The sequence below is a fragment of the Pieris brassicae genome, chromosome 11, assembly GCF_905147105.1.
Source record: "Pieris brassicae chromosome 11, ilPieBrab1.1, whole genome shotgun sequence".
Taxonomy (NCBI): domain Eukaryota; kingdom Metazoa; phylum Arthropoda; class Insecta; order Lepidoptera; family Pieridae; genus Pieris; species Pieris brassicae.
This window is the reverse complement of record NC_059675.1, coordinates 7,348,985-7,373,282: the sequence shown is the minus strand read 5'-3', so window position 1 is coordinate 7,373,282 and position 24,298 is coordinate 7,348,985. Positions and strand designations below refer to the sequence as shown.

At 34.8% G+C, this 24,298-nt stretch overlaps 1 protein-coding gene across 3 annotated transcripts; it reads left to right on the top strand.

Moving 5' to 3' along the window:
- The first annotated feature begins 1,540 nt into the window (after nucleotides 1-1,540).
- LOC123716750 (transcriptional coactivator yorkie) lies at nucleotides 1,541-24,289 on the top strand. 3 transcript variants are annotated; one of them, XM_045672636.1, is made up of 6 exons: nucleotides 1,541-2,139; nucleotides 17,774-17,916; nucleotides 20,530-20,670; nucleotides 20,837-20,994; nucleotides 21,307-21,585; nucleotides 22,001-24,289. In XM_045672636.1, the coding sequence occupies exons 1-6, from the start codon at nucleotides 1,670-1,672 to the stop codon at nucleotides 22,094-22,096; spliced, it is 1,287 nt and encodes a 428-aa protein (XP_045528592.1). In that variant the 5' UTR covers nucleotides 1,541-1,669; the 3' UTR covers nucleotides 22,097-24,289. The 3 variants fall into 3 exon arrangements, with proteins under 3 accessions (XP_045528592.1, XP_045528591.1, XP_045528593.1); XM_045672635.1 differs by having other exon boundaries at nucleotides 20,527-20,670; XM_045672637.1 differs by lacking the exon at nucleotides 20,530-20,670.
- Nucleotides 24,290-24,298: the final 9 nt, after the last annotated feature.

The following is a 24,298-nucleotide window of genomic DNA, read 5'->3' as shown; positions in this document are numbered from 1 at the left end:
AAATGTTAGCAATCATCGCTCACTTGAATCCAAAATGAGCCCTTTATTTTTTCCCACACTCATAAATTGTAATATAAAATTCTCGTTTCAGATAATATCCGATAGGTCGACTACACATTTATTAGTGACACTTCGATTTAAGAACCCTTAAATAAGCCAAGTCAGTGTTTTGTTAATCCAGCGTCGCAATCCCACTACCCCTAATTTTATGTTAGGTATAAGCTCATATATTAAATGACGTTGACACAAAGCTTCAAACAGTTTCAGTTAACGAAAAAAGTTAAGTACATTTGAACATCCATCCAACAACCGCTACCAAACTTAACTCGTGTTTCAATGGAACTTTATATACGCAGTAAGTCTTATGGTAGGCTCCAGTTGTAAAAAAACTACTGAAAGAGTCCTATAAGCATATAACGCCGCGTTTGATTTAAAGCAGAATAACACGAAGAGCTTAAAGTGGAAGCCTTTCTAGTGCTTAGTTGTCATTGTCTTGGGTTCTGTAGAACGTGTCTCATATGACAAAAATCAGTTTGTCACTAGGCACTGTTTAATTTTTATTAATTTATGTAATAACAGTGACAAGTCCCTAATCAATCTTATTTGTTTCGAACTACTTACTAATATCATGGGTTTGAAACCCATCATTCTTTTCAACAAATATGTTTAAAAGGTGCTTCTGAGAAAATGTACATTTAGCCTTCGTATGCACAAACGCAAAGGAGCTTCTAGGTTAAAAAGTGTGTAATATATTGTTATATGGTGATGTTATTTATAAATTGTAATATGTCTTGCATCCCGATTTTAGTAATATGCATACATATTAGTAGGTATTAGAAAACATTTCTGTGTTAAATTGGATATAACCAAATGTAATTACGATTAGTCTATACCTTAATAGACTTGTATTTTTAAATAATTCTACTGCTGATACTTTCGGCCGAACTGCATTTAGATAATACCAATAATAATAAATAAATAAATAATCATAGAAATAAACATTCATATTCTGTATTGTAATTTTGTTACTTCGTAAAGTGAATGGTTTTTCCGACCATTAGTCAGAATCAGATGAAGCCGTCTTGACTTCAAACTTATAAATAAATAAAGAAACTACAAAATTCCGGTTTTTTTAAAAAGCCTACTTTTAATTTAATTTAATTAAATCACAATCAGCATACATATACCAGTTTTAAAATATATGTATAACAATTATGACGAATAAAACAAGTGAACGGAATCCTAAAAAACATGTCCTCGTAGTTTCAATAGAAACAAGTAAATGCTGATCCACTTGTAAATTAAAAATACCTGATAGTTTATGGGAACGGACGTCGATTTAGACGGGTTGAAAAGGTTTTGCTGGTCGCATTGTTGAAAAGGAGCAATGAAGGATCAACATTGAGTAGGCGCACGACAGTTCGTACAGGTAGGAGCAGGGCGAAGGCGGGTTGAGGGGCAACGAAGACCGGTCTTCGCGGGAGGAGCGGGCGGAGGTGCGCGTGGGCAGGAGACGCGCGGAGCGCGGGGCGTGCGTCATTGGCCAGTCGCGCACCGAGCGCTATACTACAAGAACGTCGGGTGGCGCCGCGCCGGCCCGTAACGTGCGAGTGTTGTGTCACAGCGGTGGGCCAGGTCGGTTTCGATAATTTTTCGTTCCGACGACACAATGGCCCTTAATTCGGACGAACAGAAATCGAACCTGGTCCTCCGCGTGGATCAGGATTCTGACTCGGTTTTACAATCATTGTTCGACACTGTGCTCAAGCCGGACTCGAAACGACCGCTACAGGTGCCTCTGCGTATGCGACAGCTTCCAAAGTCGTTCTTTAACCCGCCGTCGACCGGTTCTAAGTCGCCATCTGTGTCTCACTCGCGAGAAAACTCGGCTGACTCCGCGTTCGGGTCGTCGTCTGCGACGGGATCTGCACCGGTCTCTCACTCTCGTGCGCACTCTTCACCTGCCAGCTTGCAGCAGACCTATGCAGCCGGACAGCAAAACCAGCAGCCGCCTCTACACCATCAACACACCAAACAAAGATCGTATGATGTTGGATCTCACTTACCAGATGAATTAGGCCCGCTTCCAGCAGGATGGGAACAAGCGAGAACGCCGGAGGGGCAAATATATTATCTTAAGTAAGTCTTTTGATTTTTTGAAGTACTTTATTTTTAGTACCTATGTTCTATTTTTCTAAACAGGTGCAGTGTGAGGCCAATACCCATTTGGGCTGTAGCGCCATTAGATGTATGTACATATATTATATTTTGATACTGTTTGGTGCATATACAACAATAAAACTACCAAAGGTATATAATATAACTGAACTATCATTAATTTAAATAATTTTTATGTTTGTATATCCAATATTTCAGAATTATTGATGGGTATACCTACTAGCTATGGTCTTCGGTTTTATGTAAATGTATTTGGAACACTTATTTGACTTCTACTATAACATATCAATTCTTTTGTATCAATTGTTAATGGTATTGTAAATCTGACCTACAATCATGAAAAACTTTGAACTTAAACAAGGGTAAATCATTTCACTCATCCACGGCAGTGGATGGAAGCCTTACAAATGACAATAATATTGTGTTTCAGTTGCGACGCCGTAATAGATTAAAAACCAGGAATGTATAATTTTATCCTGCCATTCAAAGATGATTAAGCGTGTGGTCAAACTATATCTGTATGGTGTGATAAAGTTTGGGAGATCATAATTGTAAGTCGATCTTCAATTCAGATATCCTCGTACTTTTTCTTAAAAGTATAGGCTTTGAGTTTTATCCTTGTGTAATTAGTTTTTCGTATCTAGTGGGTTGTGTTTTGACTATATAGGCAATATAGTCAAAATACGTAAAACGTGTAAAAAAATAAGCTCTGAAACTATCATAGGCAAACAATAAAGCCAGATATTTTACCTACCACCCAACTCATCAACCAAAATTTGCAACATATTATTTTTATGTAATTAATTACAAAACGTAAACGATCTTTCTTATTATGAATCTACACGTTCACTCTGTTATCCGGGTTCAATTTGATAAATTCAGTTCGTTAGATAACAATACTTGAAAGTTTTTAATTTTTTTATTGCTCAATTAAAGAAAGTATTTTTTTGCGTATATTAAGGATATTTAACTAAATAATACGTAGGAAATAAAAAGGAGGAACTACGCTTATCCTGTTTAACGATTTAGTTATTATTGAAATCCCACATTATTACGTTCAGCGGTCAATGGTTTGCAATAACTGACTTGTGATGTTATTATAAGGTGATAATGTGGAGGCGCCAACTAAATTGTAATTGAAAATTTTAGAAAGAGCACGGTTATTGCTTATCAATCCTTATCTACTGCTTCATGTTGAAAACATAGTCGTCATTTGTTATCTTATCATGATCGTATACCTTTCGTCGATGCTTAACAATGAGTATAATACAACTTGTAAAGTGACTCATAAAATTAACAGAACAAAGTTGAATGTAGATTGTTGGCTATTTCTCTAACCAATATTATGTTTTATTATTTTCTCTTTTTTTAACATATGACTGTTTTGGTAATAGTATTAACATAACATACCATTTATTACTAATGAAACACACACAGAAACACTTAAAATTGAAAATAATAATAATAAAAAATTTTAACATTAATAAATTATTCGTTTCTAAAATGATATTACGTTGTATAATTTTGTAAATACAAATTGGTTCCATCATATTCAGCTAAAATCGTAACGATGATAATATGCTGTAACGATCGTGGGCTGGCGCCACTGCCATTATTGTTAAACTCGTTTGCGTTCCTAGAATATTAGGGACTCTTTGATCATAATATAATTTAATAGTTTTGGTGCCTTTTCAGAAATAAACATTAAGGAGTAGTTACGTTTAATTAATCAGAGCAAGTTACTGTTAATTGTAAACATTATCGTAATTAGCTCGTATACAAGAATTGGAAAGTCAGTGCTATCTGGTTGTTTTTAAATACTTATTAATGTCTGCAATACTTTATTCTGATTTTTTTTTCATACTATGCATCTTCTATCGCATTTACCATAGAGAGTGTTCAGAGTAGTTGTTCGGATTAATACAGTTCCTACCAGTTTGACTTAGAGTCCTTTAAGACATCGTGCCAATTCTTAAAAGGCCGGGTTGTTAAGGTTTGGGTTGACTTTAGTTGGAATTATGTAATTCGACTGCAAATTGATGTGGTTTTAGGAGCGGTGGTTATATTATAATGTTTGTTTATTTGCTAACAAAGTTAGTTACCGTGTCGGATCTCAACACCAAGCCGTTCGTCTAGTCGTGGAAGATAGCCAATACGACATCAAAGCTTCACTCACATCATAAATAAATTTAACCGACATAATATTCATCAAACCTAATATTATTCAATTTAATATTGTTAATATAGTATTTTAGCTTCATATTTTCTAATTGTATGGGTTCAAACCGTCTTTTATATTTAATTACTGTTAAAAATTGATAGTAATTGCCAAAAATGTATTATGTTTTGTGAAGTGAAATATTTACATCACTTATAAAATAGATAAAGAATAGTTTTCATACAGGACTTTCAACAGCAAGAAAATGTTAAAATAACAGAAAGTAACAGATTAAAACGAGATCTAGCAGTTTCTGGTTTAGAAAGACAAGTCGTTAGCAAACACGTAGGCAAGTAAACCTGTCGTTCATAAATTTTCTTGCAAAATTATGTTATTTCAATATTCAAAACATCAATTTAAACGCTTGGCTCTGCTTGCCAAATGTCTACACACAGCACAGCGATGGAGCATTGCAACTGGTGCGTCTCTTCCGTGTCGGTAAATAGACGCGCGCATCGTTTCTTAATTGCTAGCTGGACCGATGTTTTATAATCTCCATAACGTCCAGCGAACGTCTTGCTAGCAAAATGTTTGCTTTAATTATTATTGGAATGGAGGGTAATTCTCTGTGGTTTTGTTCGGCTAGACTTGGCGATGTTCCGAAATGGGTAGCGATGCAAATTACCTTGGCGATCGCCCAAGACGGCGCTATCGGTCGGTAGCTAGTGTAACACCTTATTGGTTACAGTTTACCTTCGCCCTTATTTTTTTTAATGGTCAAAATTTATAAATGAATAATCGTTCATTTGCAAATAATTGGTACATTCAGATTGATTAATTATAAAAAAATGCATAATCAGACATAAAAAATAGGCATGAAAATGTCACCAAAATAAGAACATTTATGTATAATTGTTGTCAAAACTTATTCTCTAAATACTCTCCCAGTCTGTAAAGGCCTTTAAAATTTTTAAATAAAAAAGAAATTCATGTTTTAAATTTAATATCGGTAAAGTATAAATTCACATTTCGCACCTGTTCGTCTCAGTTAAACTTTAACCTGTAATAAACAATTCCTAAATAATATTATCCCATAAACAACTGTATGAAGAAAATAACTATAGGTAGGTTATAGACATATTTGGTACACGCATCTGAAAATATTTCCTTGTAAGTTTCGTTTCTTGAATCTTTAATCAGCCGAACTTGTCACAGTGAATACAAATAATAATGTATCTTCATTCGAAATGCATGTGGGTTCATTCACCCTTTAATAAAACTTATTCGTGTTTATATTATTTATTAAATTATTTATATCGAAAAATATAATAATTTATATGGATCAGAGGATAAAATAATTTGAAAACTTCCGTTTTATTCAACGTGGTAATTATGTTTTTATTGTCTATAGATGAAACTATTGTCTAATCATCGTTTTGAATAACGCTGATAAAGATAAGTTTTTTACAAGGCCAGTTTGCAATTGTTTCACATATCTTAGAAGTTTACTGAACCAGTCTTATCGCAGTCGGCTGTGTATTCAAAGCGATAACATTTGAAATCTTCTGAGAAGTAGTTGAGTCGCAAGAGACGACAGGTAAAACCTAACGGAACATTACCCAGAAGATTCGTTGTCAGGACAAAGGCATTTCTATAGAACTGTATTACGTAAATGCGGTTAAATGACGCTTATAACCTCATTTAATTAAGTTTGTTTATCAATAATTAATTTTAATTAGATGTACGTGAGTAGGTTTTTCTCAAATCGCACAAACACTGAGGAATAATGCACATAAAATTTTCTTATGCTTTGTTTTCGTAAAACTTCTTGTTTACTGTTGGATTGTAGTTTAAAGCCGTTCTGGGCTAAGCGCATGCAAGAACTGACACCAAATATGATATTTCTTTCTAAATATCACTTATATTAAACAATTATCAAAGCTTTATATACGAAATAAAAATTAATTGTTCTTAAATCGATTAGAGCAGGAATATACGTAGTAGTAGTATAAGCGTAATAACAGTATATAACAAAGCAACAATCTAATAATTATATGTTTTACTTAATCAAACTATTATTTAAGCACCACACCATAAATGTTTCAACACTCGGTATTGCTTACGTAGCCACTAAATAAAATATTGTGACACTATTTCCTTTTACATTAAGAGCAGTAAGTGTTATACCAATGTGTGAAAGGCTATTATGCACCTTATAACTCTGCTTTACACTAGGTTTTTGTACGCAACATGTTGATGAAAAAGAACATAGGTACTCAGTTTCCACGCTCTGATTACTGGATGTTGGCTCGAGACATTGTCTTTATCGGAATCGATCAGAAACTATATATACTATGCAGGAAATCTCTTGTTATAGTGGGTCTTAAACTGTATTATTAATAGGTAGGCTATTATTAAAAAAAACTAAAGTTGAGAATACACCAAAAATTAAAACATTTAATAATCTTCAAAACGTTTAAAAAAAACCCCACCTGAAGATCATTTGGCCGATTACGCCTAATCTTCTATCCTCTGATGTGGAAATAAGCCCGCAATTAGCGGGAAGCAGCACTGGACAAGGAGCGCTAGAGGGATCTCGTTTCGGAGGCCATGATACTTTTTGGGTCGCAGAGCTAGCGGATTCATTAAAAAAATATGTTGAGATGAGCAGGTGCAAAAGGACCGACAGTCGTAGAGCGAAAAAGGTTCTTAATTAAAAAAAATAAACAGTATGTTTAATATGTATTAGACAAATAAAATATTTAATTAAAAATACAAAATAATCTTTGACATATCAACAAGAATACAGATACCGGCAAACTTCTTGAGCATTAAACAAGTGGGAGAAAGTTTGCTCATCGTACACAGCCCGGGACACAAACGTCAATTGATTTACCAATCACGCGATCGACACGTCACTCACCCGCTGCCGCACACTACACGCCAATACCCCTCCCACCCCCTCCCAGTGATACCTAAAAATCGCTTCTGCTCAGTCAAGGATATTTGTTCAAGATGTTTGCCGGTATCTATACTGTTATTTATGTTTGGTATAAAACGCGCTATTTCCCGTTAAAATGATTCGAAATAGTTGTATTAAGTGCATTTACCTTCCTTCTGCCTCCAATAACTATTTAAACAGCAGTTACCGGCTGCTCAAGGATAGGTGTTTGTTCTTAGTACGTCACTTTAGTCTGTGATCTGTGGACACAGATGGTTTTCATCTTGTGTCATCGGTATTAATACGTATAATATAACAATGCTGACTTTGTGATCCTGATATAAGACCTCGGACCACACACTGTGTTGATAAAGTATACTTTGCTTAGAAGAAACTGATCCGAGAATGCGCCTGGGGTTCTATATGCTAAATGCCAGTGATTATTGATACGAGTCGTGAATTTCTTTTAACAAAACCGCGATGTACGAATGTACCGAGACAAACTGCGGCTAGTATTTTTTTAATTAATTATTTTTTAAACAATATTTTTGATTGTTTTTTATAAAACCTTTGTTTATATAGAACCCCCAGATGTTATATTTATAAGAAATACGCGAAACATATTAAAAAAAAAAGTTTTTAAGTTTTTTAAGCTCATTTGATGTTTATTATCTAGAAATTTCCTTATCACAGAACAAGTAAAGTTATTAAGATTGGTTGGTATTAAATAGTATGTACTTTGAGAGTATCTCCAGGCCTAATTGTAGGATCAAAAGGGGTCAAGTGTGTACATCTACAGGCGCCTTAGGGCCCACGTCATGCCGGGCGACCGAGCCAGTTAAACAATGAATACAATTTGTATTCCATGATGATGACATCACTAATTTTAATATAAATTGTACAGTGTTATGAAACATACTCTTTCCCTTGTTCATAAGAAATAAGTCTTCCTCTCAGCATAATCAGAAACTTGCAGAAAGTCTCTCAGTTTGCAAGACTTGTTAAAACTATGAATTTGTCCAATAAAGTGTGTCCCGTTTCCTTACTTGAATATTAAAAACATATTTTCATGAAAAGTCTATATTTTTAGGCTAAGAATCATAGTCGAGACTTAGCGCTAAGTGTGATTCCCGTTGGAATCGTTTCATAACATATTGGGTGTTAGGTCCTTGCTGGTGTGATTAATTAGAGACACTATACTGATATGTCTTTTGTATTGTATCTTACAACCTTAATTTTATTGATTAGTTTGCCGCTATTTGTTTGAATATTACTTAAGGAGATACCACCAAACACTAAGCTTAAAACAAAAGATTTTCATTTAAATTATCTTAGATTACCCGTGAGAGTGAAATGAAGGTTGTTTTTTGGTACAGTATAATAAATAAGTTCCGGTTCGCCAGCACTAAGACATAGGAAATCCTAATAAGTCATGATTGCACTCAATGTTTTCCAGTTCAAGTAAGTGATTGTGAACGGAAGGTACCTACTCTATTGACTATTACACATTCAAAACCACATCTCAACGTATGGGTTGTTGGAAACAGGCATTGCCATACATGCCTTTGTAGAATGCTGATTAGTTTATAGTTTTTTTCTTGTGAGACAGTCACAAAGGTTATTTAAATTATTTTCTCCTGTTTCCAATACCGATTTAGCCAAATTAACGTTCGCACAAATTGAAAGGATAATTTCTGAATTTGAATAATACAATCGTCTCATAATTGAAGATGATTGTCTTAGCATGATGCACGAAAGGTGACATCCGGCTGAAGTTTACAAACGATACAGAACAATTAACATTGACTTCTACAACGTTTCCAGTTATTATAATGTTTATGCAAGTTTTTCTAAAGGAAAAGAATCGTTAGCGTACTAGCGTTAGCGGCAACATTATAATAGCCCCTTTAGGATCTTCATAACATCAGTAGGTATTTAAATAATACATGTCAAGTGCGCTACGTTATTTTATGAGTCCGAGTCTCCTGTGCATATTACGATCCGGATTGATATTTAGGTGGTAAGTAGGTAACAGCGAGCGGTACGAAGTAAGAACAGATTACGCCACGTCGTTGTCGACGGCGGCGCCTCGTTTCTCGTCTTGTTTACGTCTAATTTTGGCGCGTGAGCGCCGCTCCCGCCGCCCCCGCGCCTCCTTCGATCTTCCATTGAACACTACGCTGCATGCGATTGTTCCATAGATACAGTATGCTTCAAACATTCAAAAACAGACACAAATTTAGTACCAATCTGTCAATTTGTAACATAGATATTCAGATATAATGATTTATTTTGCGTTTATAAGCTCGTCGCTGAACGTCATTTGGTGAATGAAAACTATGTATATGTAATGTACGGATACTCGTTTAATGTTTGAAATAAATTTACTAGAAAAAATGTAACAAAAATTTAAAATATAAAATGTGGGCGTTGCTGTATAAAATTTAATTGAGTGCTTTCAAAGTGTATCCGCCGTGTGTTCGTTTTTCACTTCATGCCATGAGTTAACGAGATCTCGGTGTGTGATGTTGCCGCAGCCTCCGATGCCCGATACAGCTTCTCAGAACTGACCACCGTTCCCGCGCCCCGCATTTATTATTCTTTCGTTTCTTACTTTCTTTGTGTTTTTCTTTTTTGTTACCTCTATGGCCTGTAACTTCTTATGTTCTATTTTTGTATGTATTTATATTCTAGTGATTTATTTTAGGGTAACTCGAAGTAGCTTTGATAACTATGTTTGAAAAATAATCTCTCTCACTGACACTTATATTTTAAGCGGCTATTTCATTCATCTTAATTTTTTGTTCTAGCAACATTTTTTACGTATTTCTCTCAAACCCTAATACTGGAGCACATTTCTCGGGCCCACCGCTTCTTTCTGAGAATCAGGATTCTGTCAAACCTTTTGATGTTTTTTTTCTCATTTGTTCTATAATTTATGGGATTTTTAATTTATCATTCGCGACATGCAAGATAAAAGTTCACGCAAGATAAAAGAAATTACGGATAACACTATCTTAGGTAAATAATGAGACGATCTTAATTTATGCGTTTTTAGACTTAATGAAACAATTTATTAAATCTGTGTTATGTAAAATATAACATAACCTATTGCTAATCTAAAATTGTAAATATGAATTATACGTGTAGTGTAGGTATCACTTATAGAAATATTTAAAAAAAATCAAATTAGCACGAATTGACATTTAAAAGTAGGCTTCAACTATTACAAATACATTTAAAGCACATTGTTGCATACATTTTGCAATATACATGATATTTAAATTGAATGACTTTTAAATGAGATAGCTTTGACTTGGTTAGGACAAAGATTGCGTCGGGCCTACTTTTAATTCAGGCTTCATTATAAAGCCATTCAGTTTTATTGCTGGCTGGGTTAAATTCATGGCATGTAGCATGATATATCTTTAGTTATACTATCTATAGTAAAACATATTAAAATTGCATTTATAAAAAATATCGATGTTTGATAATCTTCCATTAAGATTAGAAGGCTACATCTCAAGAGTTGAGGCAGGCTGTGACGCAAAAAGTCCACCGACATCGAAACGAATGTGCGCCGAGGTAAATGATGGTGCGGGAGGATGGCAGAACGGGACATAACTATCAGGAATAGCATAGGAGAGAACGGGACATGCATACAAACACTCGGGTCTAAAGTCCGCGGCCGCTATAGGACAGTAGCCTCGCTGCATGCATAGCGATATACCTACTTGAATGGCTCTAAACCAGTTGCTTCTTAGTACCTATGGTCCTGGTATCAGAATAAAACGCACATGGAATACTCAAATTAGAATACCGTTGTCAGTGTAACAAGTTGTTGACAACTTTTCTTCTTTCAATAAAACAAATCAATAATATACACTTTTGATTATTTAAATATAGGTTCTATAATAACAATATTTAATTGAATTAATTAAATCGTATCATTACCTATCTTCTGATCTACATATTAATAAATATGACTCTGATGTAACTTACCAATTAATTAAGGACTTGACAACGCAAAACTTTTTCCTGTTAAAATGTGTTAAAGTTTTAATATTGTTCAAAATCAACAGATATACAGTTTATCCCCCTCTGTGCAGGAAAATGAAAGCTTATTGATGACTGTAGCAACAAAAGAGTTATATTATTAAAACGTTAATGTACTAAATGTTAAAGTCGGCAACCGATTATGATCAAATTCTGCTAGCGAATGTGTTATCGTGAGGTTTACTTTTGCATAACTGTCTAGTTCCTGGTCAATTGTAAATCCGGTGCAATAGCAAGTGGTCGCCGGCCATTAGAACTTCCTGTGCACTTGCTCCTCAGTGAATGGGCGTCCTATCAACCTGCCTAGAAGCCATATGAATGAATATCGCGTAATACACAATGAATTATTCGTGCCAGACCGGCTTCCGTTGGCGCCGGACACATGCTCGGTGTTCTGCCTTTTTCTGATTAATGTCTAATTATAGGGTACAGCTCTCCACGATTCCCTATGAGTCAGATGCAATAACTGTATAATACTCGTCGACTTATGTGTATTAATGCACGATTTTGCACTATTTTGGAATCGACTCTGTGGGTGTAGGTTTATTGCAACTGGTATAACGGTCATGTGACGTAAGGAACTTTATAAAAATAAGAGGAAATTGGTTATTTACATGTAACAGAACAAATGGCCACTATTATTTAAATAAATTCGGCATTCTTAGCCGCTGCTTAGAGAATGTAGATGCCTTTTTTCCTCCAAAAGTGCGGTCACAGGACTTCCAAGGTCAATAGTGAAAATATAAAAGATGACTAGAGATCTAATGAATAACACTTCTTTGATAACCTTTTTTATGTTTTAAATTACGTTGGTGAAACTCCCAAATTCGTATCTATAAATTCCATGAACTTATGAAAGAAAAAGTAATAAAATGCGTCGATCGAGCGCTATAATTTTTTTTACAACCTGTATTTAAGTATCTATAAATATTAAATAAACATGGTTAAAAATGTGATACAGAATAACAGAATTTCTGGTTTCTGTTACTAATTTTATTATTCACCAACGACACTATGCGACCTTTAAACCGGTTTGGATCTTTTTATACAGGCAAAATCTTCAGGGAATTGATTTTTTATTTAGCTTGTATATGACGACCCGGATGCAGTAAATAGTTTGACTCAATCTTTGAAGCTGGCAGGTCACGATTGAAGCACGATTGTCATCTTTGCCCCACCTTACAGCACCTTTGATATTTAATGACGATATGAGCAAGGCTAACTTGCCAACGGGGAAATAATATATTGATTTCCGGTAGAACTGCGAGTGATCAACTACTTGCGTATCGTCGATAGTTTCATAAAATCGAAGTAATTAATTTGCTCAGCGACTATTTCTAAAGAAAAATAAATTAATTCTATGTTTTTAAGGTTACTTCATTAAGAGAAGTGTGAAGTACGGCCCACACTAGTTGTCATGTGTTAATTAAGATTGAAAGAGCATAATTAAGTCACGATAAGAGGTTAGCGCGTTATCTGGGTACTTTCTAAAGTTAGATGAAACATGTTGTTAACCTCTAGCGGCAATCGGTGGACCACCTAGCCGCAAGGCCGACTAGTTTGCCCGCGTCCCGACCGCCTTCTGCTTGTCCTACTAATATTATTACACTACTCAGTCTCTGAGTCTGTTATGGATGATTATAATAAAATGTGTTGTGAGTTTACCTGCTACAAAATTTTCTGCTAAATTTATTAACTTGAATAGTTGCGTAACAATGAGCACTTTCAGCGCTACAGATACAGTTATATAAAAACTAACGTCAGTTACTTGAAACAGTAGATCCCATAATAAAATCATCGGCCGGAAGTCGATGCGTCATTTCGACGTTTTCGTCTAATTTAGTTTGTGTAGTCGCAACCGTGCAAATGTGTGGGTAGACAATATACACACCACTAGTTTTTGTTGCCGATTTTCAATTTCTAAATACCGTTGTTCTTCTAACGTTATGAGTATCACTTTTCACTATACAAACATAATGACGAGGTGCTCGACATACAATCATTTGTACGCTTAATTATTTGTATAGGGTTACTGATTATTTATGTGTGCGTTTATTTACGTATACGCGAACGCCGACTCGTCCGAGATTCAAATTTAGAACGCCGTCTCCGCCATGTTGTTCTCAGTGAAAACCTATGATCCGTAGAACTCAAGTTGTGAGAGACTCAAGCTCTTAAAAGTAATTATTTTCCTGCTAATTAGTCACTTAATAGACAATTTATTTCCACGAAACTATAAATAATGCAAAAATAGTAATAGTTATCTACCATCTAAAATACATTAAATCTCAATTCGGCCTTAATGACCTATTACAATAAATATCTTAATTTTTTAATTTTACTTCGATCATAGTGTTTCTTTTGTAACACGCGCCTTGGCGTTATACCGTATTACGTAATCATGACATATCTGCTTCCGGCCAAATTACAATATATCATCTGTTTCAGTTCAAGTGTAAAAGCAGGAAAATCTTATGATCGAGGATGTGCGTCCGAATTGACGTGTATCCGTTTCTGTCCGTCATTGAAGTGTTCGTGAAATAGATGTTTATAAATTAAACTTCGACTTTATGATTAAATTTTTTACTAAAATTATTAAGATCTCATAAAAAAATTAATTTAATTATTACAGTACACCACATTGTTTATTTATTTGTATAGTGTAAGTTACAACCTGTCCATTCTACAATATATGACAAATACGGTAAACATAAAATGTATATAACATAATAATATTACACTTCCAAAATACAGAAAAATATTTCTAATTACTTAGTACCTGTTTATTGATAATTATTGAACGAATGCGGATAGGTACATGATAGTTGCTTAACAACGCTCTTTTTTTAGTCAGTTTACACTTTGTTTACCCAGAAGCTAAGTTTTTCTTGATAAAGAAAATATCAAGTTATGCAAGTGCAAATATTTTATTGTGGTATGTTTTTTTTTTCATTTCCCACCCGAACCAAGTCTAGGTACTACGGTATTATATATATTTTAATAAGGATTGCATTATTGAGGGGTTATTCGAAAACATTTCTTATCAATAGAATTTAAGGTCGCCACAGCATTTAATTTACACTAAAAGATTTGAATCTTTTGCCAAACATGTTTGGTACAAACCCGTATTGAGATATCGAGAAACTGCAACATTATATTGTGTAAGAGTGGAAGGCCTTCGCAAGAGAAAGATATTTTGTTTCTCAATGCTCTTGTCATCTAGTGATTGTTCACTGTGCATATATTATTTTTTAAATACAGTGTAAACTCAAGGGACTGTGCATATTTTGAGGTTACAAAGAGTTGTCGTTAAATGTAAATATGGAGTTTATTTCATACTAGTGTCTTACATAATATAACAATTCTTATTTGAACGCTATTGCGTATAGCCTGTTATTTTCGCCTTTTGCTGCACCAGTATTTATGTTGTATTTTTACATACTTATTTTATTAATATCTTGGGTTATTGAGGCATCTTCGTGTTAAATCCCAATTTGTAAACAAAAGAACTGATTTCTTAAAAAGTTCGGTAAGTATGATGCCGACAGTCGAGTTTATTATATATTAGTTATTACGGGCTAGGACAATAAAGCGACAAAAAGTTCCACAGTTTCTAACTATTTTATTTAATTATTTAATTATTATTATTATTGAGGATGTGTGTTATGCTATGTAGTAGCATACATAGCATGTAGAGTGTATGGAAGACTGAACCAACCAAAAGCCGAGTGTTTTGGTGCTTTAGGGACGTTGTCGTTAAATCGAGGGACTTTACATGGAGTTTACACTGTACATACTCAGCGTACTTATTCATATGGAAGTCACTCATTAACTTCAAATAGTTATTGAATGTACTGTATCATTTTTTATACATATTGTCTTCGGAGGTATTAAATAACGTATGTCTATGTATATCTTAAGTAGATAGGATTGGTAACTAGCATGATTAAGCACTATTTGTTTCTTTTTGTATATTATTTACAGCAAATTTGAGAAAGATATCTCTTAACCTATTCAACATTATTTCTTTTAATTTCGTCTCTGTTACTTTCATTCCCACTTGGTCATGATATACCTGTCATAGCCATACATTGGACAGTCAGTCAGGACATATATTACCGTCTCTTCAGCTGTATTTCTACAAGGACAGGCAGCACTTTATCTATCTCTGAACCTGTGAAGATACGAGAAGAATCCAACGTGTTCTGGCGACATCTATGTAATCAATCCTGTTTGTTTTATTTCCTTATTGAATAGGCTGAAACAACATTTGGGAGGAATAACTACTCCAATTCGTGTACTCCACTTCTGTCCGTATTAATCTTTACTGGTGGTGCATCTATCCTACGACGGTCTTGTTCTCTATCAGCCATTCATTTGATATCAGGTTCTTTGGAGGGATGACAAATACGTATCCACCACGTAACAGACGCCTTTCAATTCGGACTGAAATAACCCCATCTTTGCTTCGTACATAGCTTCTTGGATTCTAAGATGAAGGGACAGTAGTCCAGCGAGGATCAAGCTGGTGATCAGAGATACGGTTCGGTAACCTTGACTGAGCTTTGGTGCGAAGCCTCGTTGCACTGAATTTAACTGCTTCCTAATTCCTTTTTAGAGGCTGCAGCCCAAAGCATTGTGGAGCAAATCTGAGTCTATTTTTGGTACCTCAGCCGCAGTATTTGCACGTCGTTATATTTCTAGTACCTTCTCCGACAAACACCATGATCACGTCGTCTAAAAAGGCTTGACAATAGGGTACTTTTACCATTTCTTGCAGCAATGTCTCGAAAAGTAGGTTCTAGAGTATCATTATTGTAACTGAAAGAGTTAGTCAAAAACAGTAAATTCACCCATATTCCTAACGGTATATCTCAGTAATACGGCACACTACATTATACTTGTTCAAAAAAAAATCAATACATCTGGCGAAAGTAGTTGCAATATTTGATTGAAATCAATAATTATTCTTCCAATCCTAATTGTCATTTCAGAATTCGGGCATGAAGCTTCCCATGTAATTCATTATGTTGTCCAAATCGAAACAGTCTTTGCTCGGCCTTCACTTTATAATTTAATTGCAAATATAATTTTTTGTCAATTGTTCAGCCCACAATTACAGGGTGTTGATGAATAATGTAATTGTGTACAAATATGCGCGGGTGCACGGAGCGTTTGGTTGATGTTATGCAATCCGAGTCGCGCCGGCAGTCTGCGCTGTAATTACACGCCACTACCCCGCACCCCGCATGCCGCAAACCTACCACCCGCGTTACCTGCAACACCACGTATCAACCACATCTTCCTAACTTCAGAGTTAAGCTAGGACTAGCTATACAAGTATAACTGCTGTTTCTTAGATGTTTATTGCTTTAAACTTATTTCCTGTTACATGAATTCTTTTAATTTGCGAGTTATTATGTAATTCATGGCAACAAATAATAAGGATATAGTATTCAATTACAACATTTAGGTATAGGCATAGAACATTATATGGTAGGATAAAATTTGACCCTATCATTTATAAATATCAGCAGGTAGGCAATGATCCGAAAAAAGGGTTTTGTAAAAAAACTCGTGTGATGCAGGTGCATAGGTAGCAACAGCTGATAGCTAGGCCAAGTTCATTACCGTTCCGTGCAAATCGATTCTCTTTGGTCATGCTCCATCAGCTTTCCAATATGCCTTTTCCTTATCTTTCATTTTTATACCTCCATTTCTCTTATCACTCGGTCGGTTGACTACTTCTATAGTTTATTTAAGCTGTATATTATCCTGGTATAGGTTTAGGTATCCTGTATTTCACTGATTCGTTCTTCATTTGATGGTTTGTGTTACTGAACTCAAGTTTATTTGTATATTGACAGCGGACTGATTTAATTGCGAGGAAAGTAAAATAAGCAAGCGGCGTAGTAACGAACAACTTCACTAGGTCGCTTGCGCACACGTCGTGCGTCCGGTTTCCTACAAATTGGTCACATCGACCGCTAAGTAGGAAGATTCGGCTTGCAAGGTGTGTCTGAGGCACGTTATTATATCGCACGGACCTTGCAGTTTTATTATACACACATAGTATACATTTAGTTTTCGGCACATTTTAATGAGCTACGAACCGCCTTGTAAAAGTAAAAGCTGTGCAGATTGCCGATTTCTTTTTATACTGTTCAAAAATTGATTTATGTTTCGGTAACGAGTTATTAATCTTCTGTTTAATGAAAGTATATTCAGATTTCGGATTTAGTATCTTAATAATAAACAGTATGTAATAAAAACCTTCCGTGTTAGTGAAATTGTACCTCATTCTCGCTTCAGTTATTGAATTGAATCAAATTTCATGAATAAGTAACATTTGAAAAAAACATTTCATATATAGTCCTTCCTTTCGGACGGTCTTTATCTAGATTCTAGACAGAATTACATGAAACCTGTCTCTTTTACAGCCATATAACAAAGACGACCACATGGGAAGATCCTCGCAAGACATTGGCGGCGCAAACGGTGGCCAGTGGCGTGCAGCATCAAAGTGCGGAAGCCTTACTTACACCGACTCCCTCACCACAGAACCTTCCAACAGCCACTCCAGGTACGTAAGTCTTTAAATACCTAAATTGTCAGGCAGTTACTAAATCAGGCGAAAAAAGCAGATCAATATAGCCGTGTAACTGGATGATCTCATAGTTTGCAAAACATGGCTGATAGTTATTTAAACTAGCTTTTATCAACCTATAGCCTCAGTTATGAGTTAACACATCTTAATTTTCACGTGATCTAATTGGCTTTGGAACAGTGTTTAAAATTATCATGAAACTAAAATAAAAACAAGTAAATAACCCAAATTCTAAAACTGATTTTATGACGGGAATTAACGCGTTGTTTCCGTTGGTCGATGCGAGACGAGTGTTGAAAGGCGCCCAGAAAATACATTGGTGTTTCGGCGCCGAAACCGTGGCGCCTGCGCCGGTTTTTAGCGACTTGCGACACATCCGCGCGAGTCAGACATGTTTGTGCTTCTTGCGTTTTAGATGTCTACAAATCCGGAGCATTTAGCATGTTCTATGCTTAAATTAGCATGTCACCACTTAAGCGAGTCAAACGCTCTACTTGTCAATATCAATTGCAAATTACTAATCAACACGTGTTAAAATTGAGTAAGTTTTGGTCATAGTTGGATTAGGACAGAAATTATGAAAAAGGTTCAAAGTAAATGACTTAATTACATCTATATTTTTATATTCTGTTAGTAGCTACACCTCTTCGATAGTAATTTCAATAATTGTAACTTATACATTCTAATAGAAGCTACATTTGTAGGAAACGATATAACTGAATGTTGTGAGTGAATTAGACCAGTAGAGCTAGTAGTACTAAATTAGATTCAAAATCCATTCTCTATGGTAAACATATCCATTGAGAAGTTGTGTTTACTGTTTACCTATTTTTACACAGCGCGCGTGAAGGTTTTCTTTAAATACATGTTATAACGTCTTTCGTTAGCATTTCAATATATATGGCACGTCCCTTGTAAATTAATTATTAATAGTAGCGATAGTTTTAGGTAAAACGTGACAACAGCACGTTTTGTAATTTTAGAATCCCTTAAGTTAAATCAGAGCAAGTGCCTGAAAGCTTATCGCTGGCTCATTGTAAACTCTAGTCAACAAATATTAGACGTGCAGCCTATCGGGAGTACCTGACACGAATAATGTTTTTCTAGCACATTCCTTGTTTTAATCTGATGTCGCGATAACATTACCTTTCATATAAAATAGCATTCTCATGACTGATAGTTATTTGTAAGCGGCCTATCTCATTACACAAAGAAGTTTAATATTAAAAGTTTTATTATATTCTGCCTTATTAGGTGAACGTTATTTCAAGTCATTGTATTATTGAATAATAATTTGCGAATTATACATAATTGACAATGGCCTCTAAATTACGTGACTCGCTTAGTGCAATGTTCGTTAATATTTACCGCTAATGATAGTAGTTGATTAGCATTTATTAATACATAATACGAGTAATGTTTATGTGGCTATAAAGTTAATCAAAAAGGAAAAATTTCACGAATCACACCTTTCATTTTAATTTCACTTATTTCTTTAAAACTGTATATTTTTTACAATAAATAGCTGATATCCACGATTTTATGTTGAATATTGAAATTATAGTTTTGTTACCCGGCAAGCAGGAAAAGAATATTCCCTCTCTAGAATATTAAATAACTAGTGCGTGTTAAATTAGCTACAAATGCGGTGATATTAAAAGAACTATTCATAAATTACCATAATAGAGATTCAGAATAATTCGTTTATATAATACAATTAATACAATTTTTTATGTAATTACCAGTTTGCAAAGTTAAGTTCTCTTAGTCATAATGATAATAATTAAATCGTAATTATACGTTATGTATATCATTCGTTTATGAATGGTCGGTTTTTGTTGCGAACAAAATACATAAATATATTCTTGGAGATGAATGTATGAACGTGTGGAGACGAGAGCGTATGTTGGCGATGATTCACATTAAGTCTACGGGGTGTTTTTAAGACGAACTTAATATAAGTTGTATAGTATATGCCATGAAGACAAGCAAAACGCTTCATAGAATAACGCACGCTTAATTGAAAGGATATGTCTCGTGAGAGACGAAAAATATTGATTAAGTTTTCAATGTGTACTGCCGATATACTTAATTATGATTGAACTATGCTTCCCACGAAGAAAGCCACTGAAGCCTTGTTCTTGACCGAAATAAAGAAGACACTAAGACATTCCTTATACATTTAACGAGAATTCCTTCAGCATAGGCTCCAAGTTTTTAAGTAATACAGTATTTTCAACGTGTACACGCTGTATACTGCAAAAAGTAGCCAGTTGAACGAAACTGAATGTTGTTCAAAACACGTCCAACAAAAAGCACGAGCAAACATGGATGGCGTAGCGTATTGGCATGTTTTCAATTGATCACGTAAACTACTCCGGCTATACCTAATACTTTCCTAGGAAGTGGCATTGCTATGATTCCGTTGGCGTTGTTTTCGTGATTTTATTAGAAGAGGCATGACCTTCCAAACTTCAGAATCACGCGCACGTTATATTTACCGCTGGCTTGCAACTAGTCGCTGTTGAGAAATTCAAATATTTTTCAAAGTTTTTCTATATTAACCAGGGCATTTGATAATTTCAGCAGCGAAGAGTACAAGTACCTCGGCGACGACGGACCCCCTAGGGCCGTTGCCGGACGGTTGGGAGCAAGCCACCACTCCTGAGGGAGAAATTTATTTTATTAACCACGCCGCTCGCACTACGTCTTGGTTCGACCCTAGAATACGTAAGTATCTCCAATGAATTTGCCGATTCGCGTCTTCTCTTCTAAGCACCTAAGGTCTAGGATATATCATAATGCGAACAATACCACCATAAGTATCGATTATGAGTTAAGAAAAAACACAATGCTATTACATATTCACGAATCGAGACTTTTTCTGTTATTACAGCACAACATTTGCAACGTACGCCGGCTGCGAATGCCGGAGCGGCGGGCGGTGGGTGGGCAAACGCATCGGTCCAAGCATGCCAACAGAAACTGCGTCTACAGTCATTACAGCTCGAGCGTGAACGACTGAAACAACGCCAGCAGGAGATACGGCTCCAGGTACATTACTCATTAATCATGGTAATCCACGTTTTAGGCTGCATTATTCTTTCACATCACAGGTAATGTTTCATACAGTTCTTCTTATCTCCTGGGAGTCCCGAGTTCCACTATCTTGAGGAAGTTTACTTAGACTAAACAGATATCGGTCCTGTATGTTCTGTAATTACAAAATGTTCTAATCTAGTAATTACTTTAAATGCGAATAAAATTTGCATTTTCATTACAATGATTTTTTTATGGTACATTGTCAAAGCAGAGATAAATTCCTAAAACTTAAGTAGATTACTAATTTATTGTAAAATATTACAGCAAGAATTAATGGCGCGGCAATCTTCATCCATCGTGTCTTCCTTAACAAATAGTACCGCGGCGAGCACAGACCTATCTCTGGACCCCTTCCTCCCAGGTCTCAATGACCATCAACGCCAGGAGTCAGCTGATAGCGGCCTGGGCATGGCTGTCTCACAATCCTACTCCATGCCCCATACTCCTGAAGGTTTTTTGGGCATGGATGACCGTATGGACTGTACCAGCGAGGCCGGCGCGAACCTCGATACAGATATGGCATTGGGAGACACGGATGATTTGGTAATAATTTAAATATGAGTAAAGGTTTTGTTATATGTGGCGGTGGTGAGAGGTGAAATTATGCTAGTTACTATGAACGTAAAATGATTATAATTTCAGTCATCGGATAATTTTTGCCATTCTGGAGCACAGGCACAATAGAGCAAAAAAATTATTGAATGACAATGAAACAAATTATAAATTCACCCTTTACAACCGGGCGGTACACAACTTGAATGAAGGCCTGCATATCAATTAATATTTAGAGTAATTTATCATAACCTACACACATTTCGATAGGCGGTATTGTTACATCTTAATTCAGAAAGCATAAAAAGGTTTGAAAAGCATGTAGGATTTCTTCTGCCCAAACATATCGTTATAGGTTTAAATTAGGCAGCAAATATCAATGAATTAATTTACAAATTTCTTTCAGTTGGGTGACTTCACAAATGATATACTTCTGGACGATGTGCAGTCGCTGATCAATTCGACGCCAAACAAACCAGACAACGTTCTGACATGGCTTTAGATTGATATTCGTTGGACGCTGAACGTACAATTAATACAATGTGTTTTCTATAATCTAATTTTACATAAAATGAAACATCGACTATAAGAACGGCTCAAAGTGACAAATCGGTAATACACCAATTGTAATTCATAAAATAACTCTTATAATAGAAAAGGAGCTATTCAGTTTCTATAGAATTGGTAAAACATCCCGGCATTTATTAAAATGGGATTTGATTAAAAGCCACATACTATTGGTGTATTTCCCAGAGTGTAATATTGCGTTGCTAATCAAACTAGGTAATGCTTGTCGTACAAAAATCGCAAATTCATTAGTCTACATTTTATAATCTGTGGATCATTAGATTAATTCAAGTTTAGTTCGAAAAGTTAGCTATTGTATGATGGCTCATTTGTAAATATATTCATTGAATGGTTTCTGAACTGGCCCCCGGTTTTCAGCGGTGTTAGCATTTGCTTCTTTCTTCAATGAAAGAATTCATTTTGCAATTTACTGGTAAGTAAGGTTCCTATGCTCTTTTAGATAAGACCGTTGGAAATCCTTCTTCAAATAGAATAGACTATGGTTAAGATGTCGAAGATAACAGAATAAATTTCATTAACGAAATTATGTCCCGTATTCAAAAACGTTTCTCAAGGTTTTCTTAATGGCCGGTCAAGAATATTTTCATTAAAAAATAATGGACCAATTGAAATTACGTTTGAAAGACGTTTTAGAATGCGCCATTGATTGTGATACCATCTCGATGTAACAGTGCCTTATTGTGCCTTTTAAAATGTATTTATTGTGTTATTTAGGTAATAGTTATAAAGATATATTTCTACAAATTTTTACCGATCGATGAACATCGATTCATGTATTATTTGGACATAATTAAACTACTTATGTATGTGTTGTAGTAACGTTTTTTTGTCTACTTACACCGTCCTTGTGTATTTTTCGAGATTATGTTAGACGTAGACTTAGTTAATCGTAACTTAGTTCTTTTGGCAACTATTAAGTTTATAGGTAATATTTGGTTTTAAGTGGACAATGTATTGTTTACGTATCTAAACGTTTGTGTGTGCGGGTGCCGCTAGAAATATTAACAAAATATGAGATTTCGACAAAACCGTACATCGAAGGTGGTAAATATACGTGTACATGTTTGTATGATTGAAATGCCTTGCTGCATACGCTTTACCACATGATTTTGTATACATCATACAACTTTGTTCGTTATATACTCAACGTATTTACAATTCATTGGTTTAGGCTTAACTTCAAAAGCCCACCTAGTATAGAGTTTGTATAAATTCAATAATAAAATTAGGTCTTTATTTTTCGAATGCTACATTGAAAACTTTGCCATATTAGTAAATGTACTTTCTTTGTAAGACTAATGTAATCGTTTATAAATAGTTTAAATAGCAACTGTGTAACTATTATAATTAGTTGTAACGGTGCTGGGTTTATTATACATTTTATTTTATAATCTGTAGATGTCTTGTTGTATTTGTCGTATATAATTTCTTGTTAAGTTACGCTTTTCATATTGTTCAGTTTATTATTCTGTATTGCATGTTTCCTCTTAACATAGATTTTAGCTAAGATGACTAAGCCGTTGTTAATAGCTTCGTATTCGCTTAATTTTAAGGAATAATTCAGAAATAATTATTACACTGCAATGTGTCACGCCAATAGCGAAAACTTAGTAGGTGTTATTAAAATGTCTTCATCTGTCAGTGTGTTAGAAGTGATAAGAACGAATTCAGATTAATAAAAATTGTACCAAAGCTGCAAATATATGTCAGAATTTGCGCACATATACACGAATAATGATTAAGTTTGCGATACTAGATATCGTAAACATATATATAATATACTCAATAGTTTTTTGTTAGTGCCTTTAATATTCAATCAAAATATAATTTTATAGAATACATATACCTACTATGTAGTCGCTACTACAAAACATTCCATGTTGCTTACCGTCGCGTCAGTTCGGTGTTTTTGGCTTGAATAATTTTCCGAACAATATATCAAGTAAATATTTCTAAGTATAGCCTTAATACATACATATCTTTCAGTCTGACATGCAAGTTTTCACTGTAGTGTACATTACATGAGTCAATGTTATAACAATGAAATTTTTTCTCCGATTTCATTGTATATAATTTGGTATATGAATTAAATATTTGTTTAAATATCTATTGTTAT

What these genes read in the sequence shown, in the direction of transcription:
- LOC123716750 (XM_045672635.1), top strand. Translation starts at nt 1,670, where the DNA reads ATGGCCCTTAATTCGGACGAACAGAAATCGAACCTGGTCCTCCGCGTG. An exon ending in GGGCAAATATATTATCTTAA is followed by an intron (nt 2,140 to 17,773) that starts GTAAGTCTTTTG and finishes TCTCTTTTACAG; the next exon opens with CCATATAACAAAGACGACCA. An exon ending in CCTTCCAACAGCCACTCCAG is followed by an intron (nt 17,917 to 20,526) that starts GTACGTAAGTCT and finishes TGATAATTTCAG; the next exon opens with CAGCGAAGAGTACAAGTACC.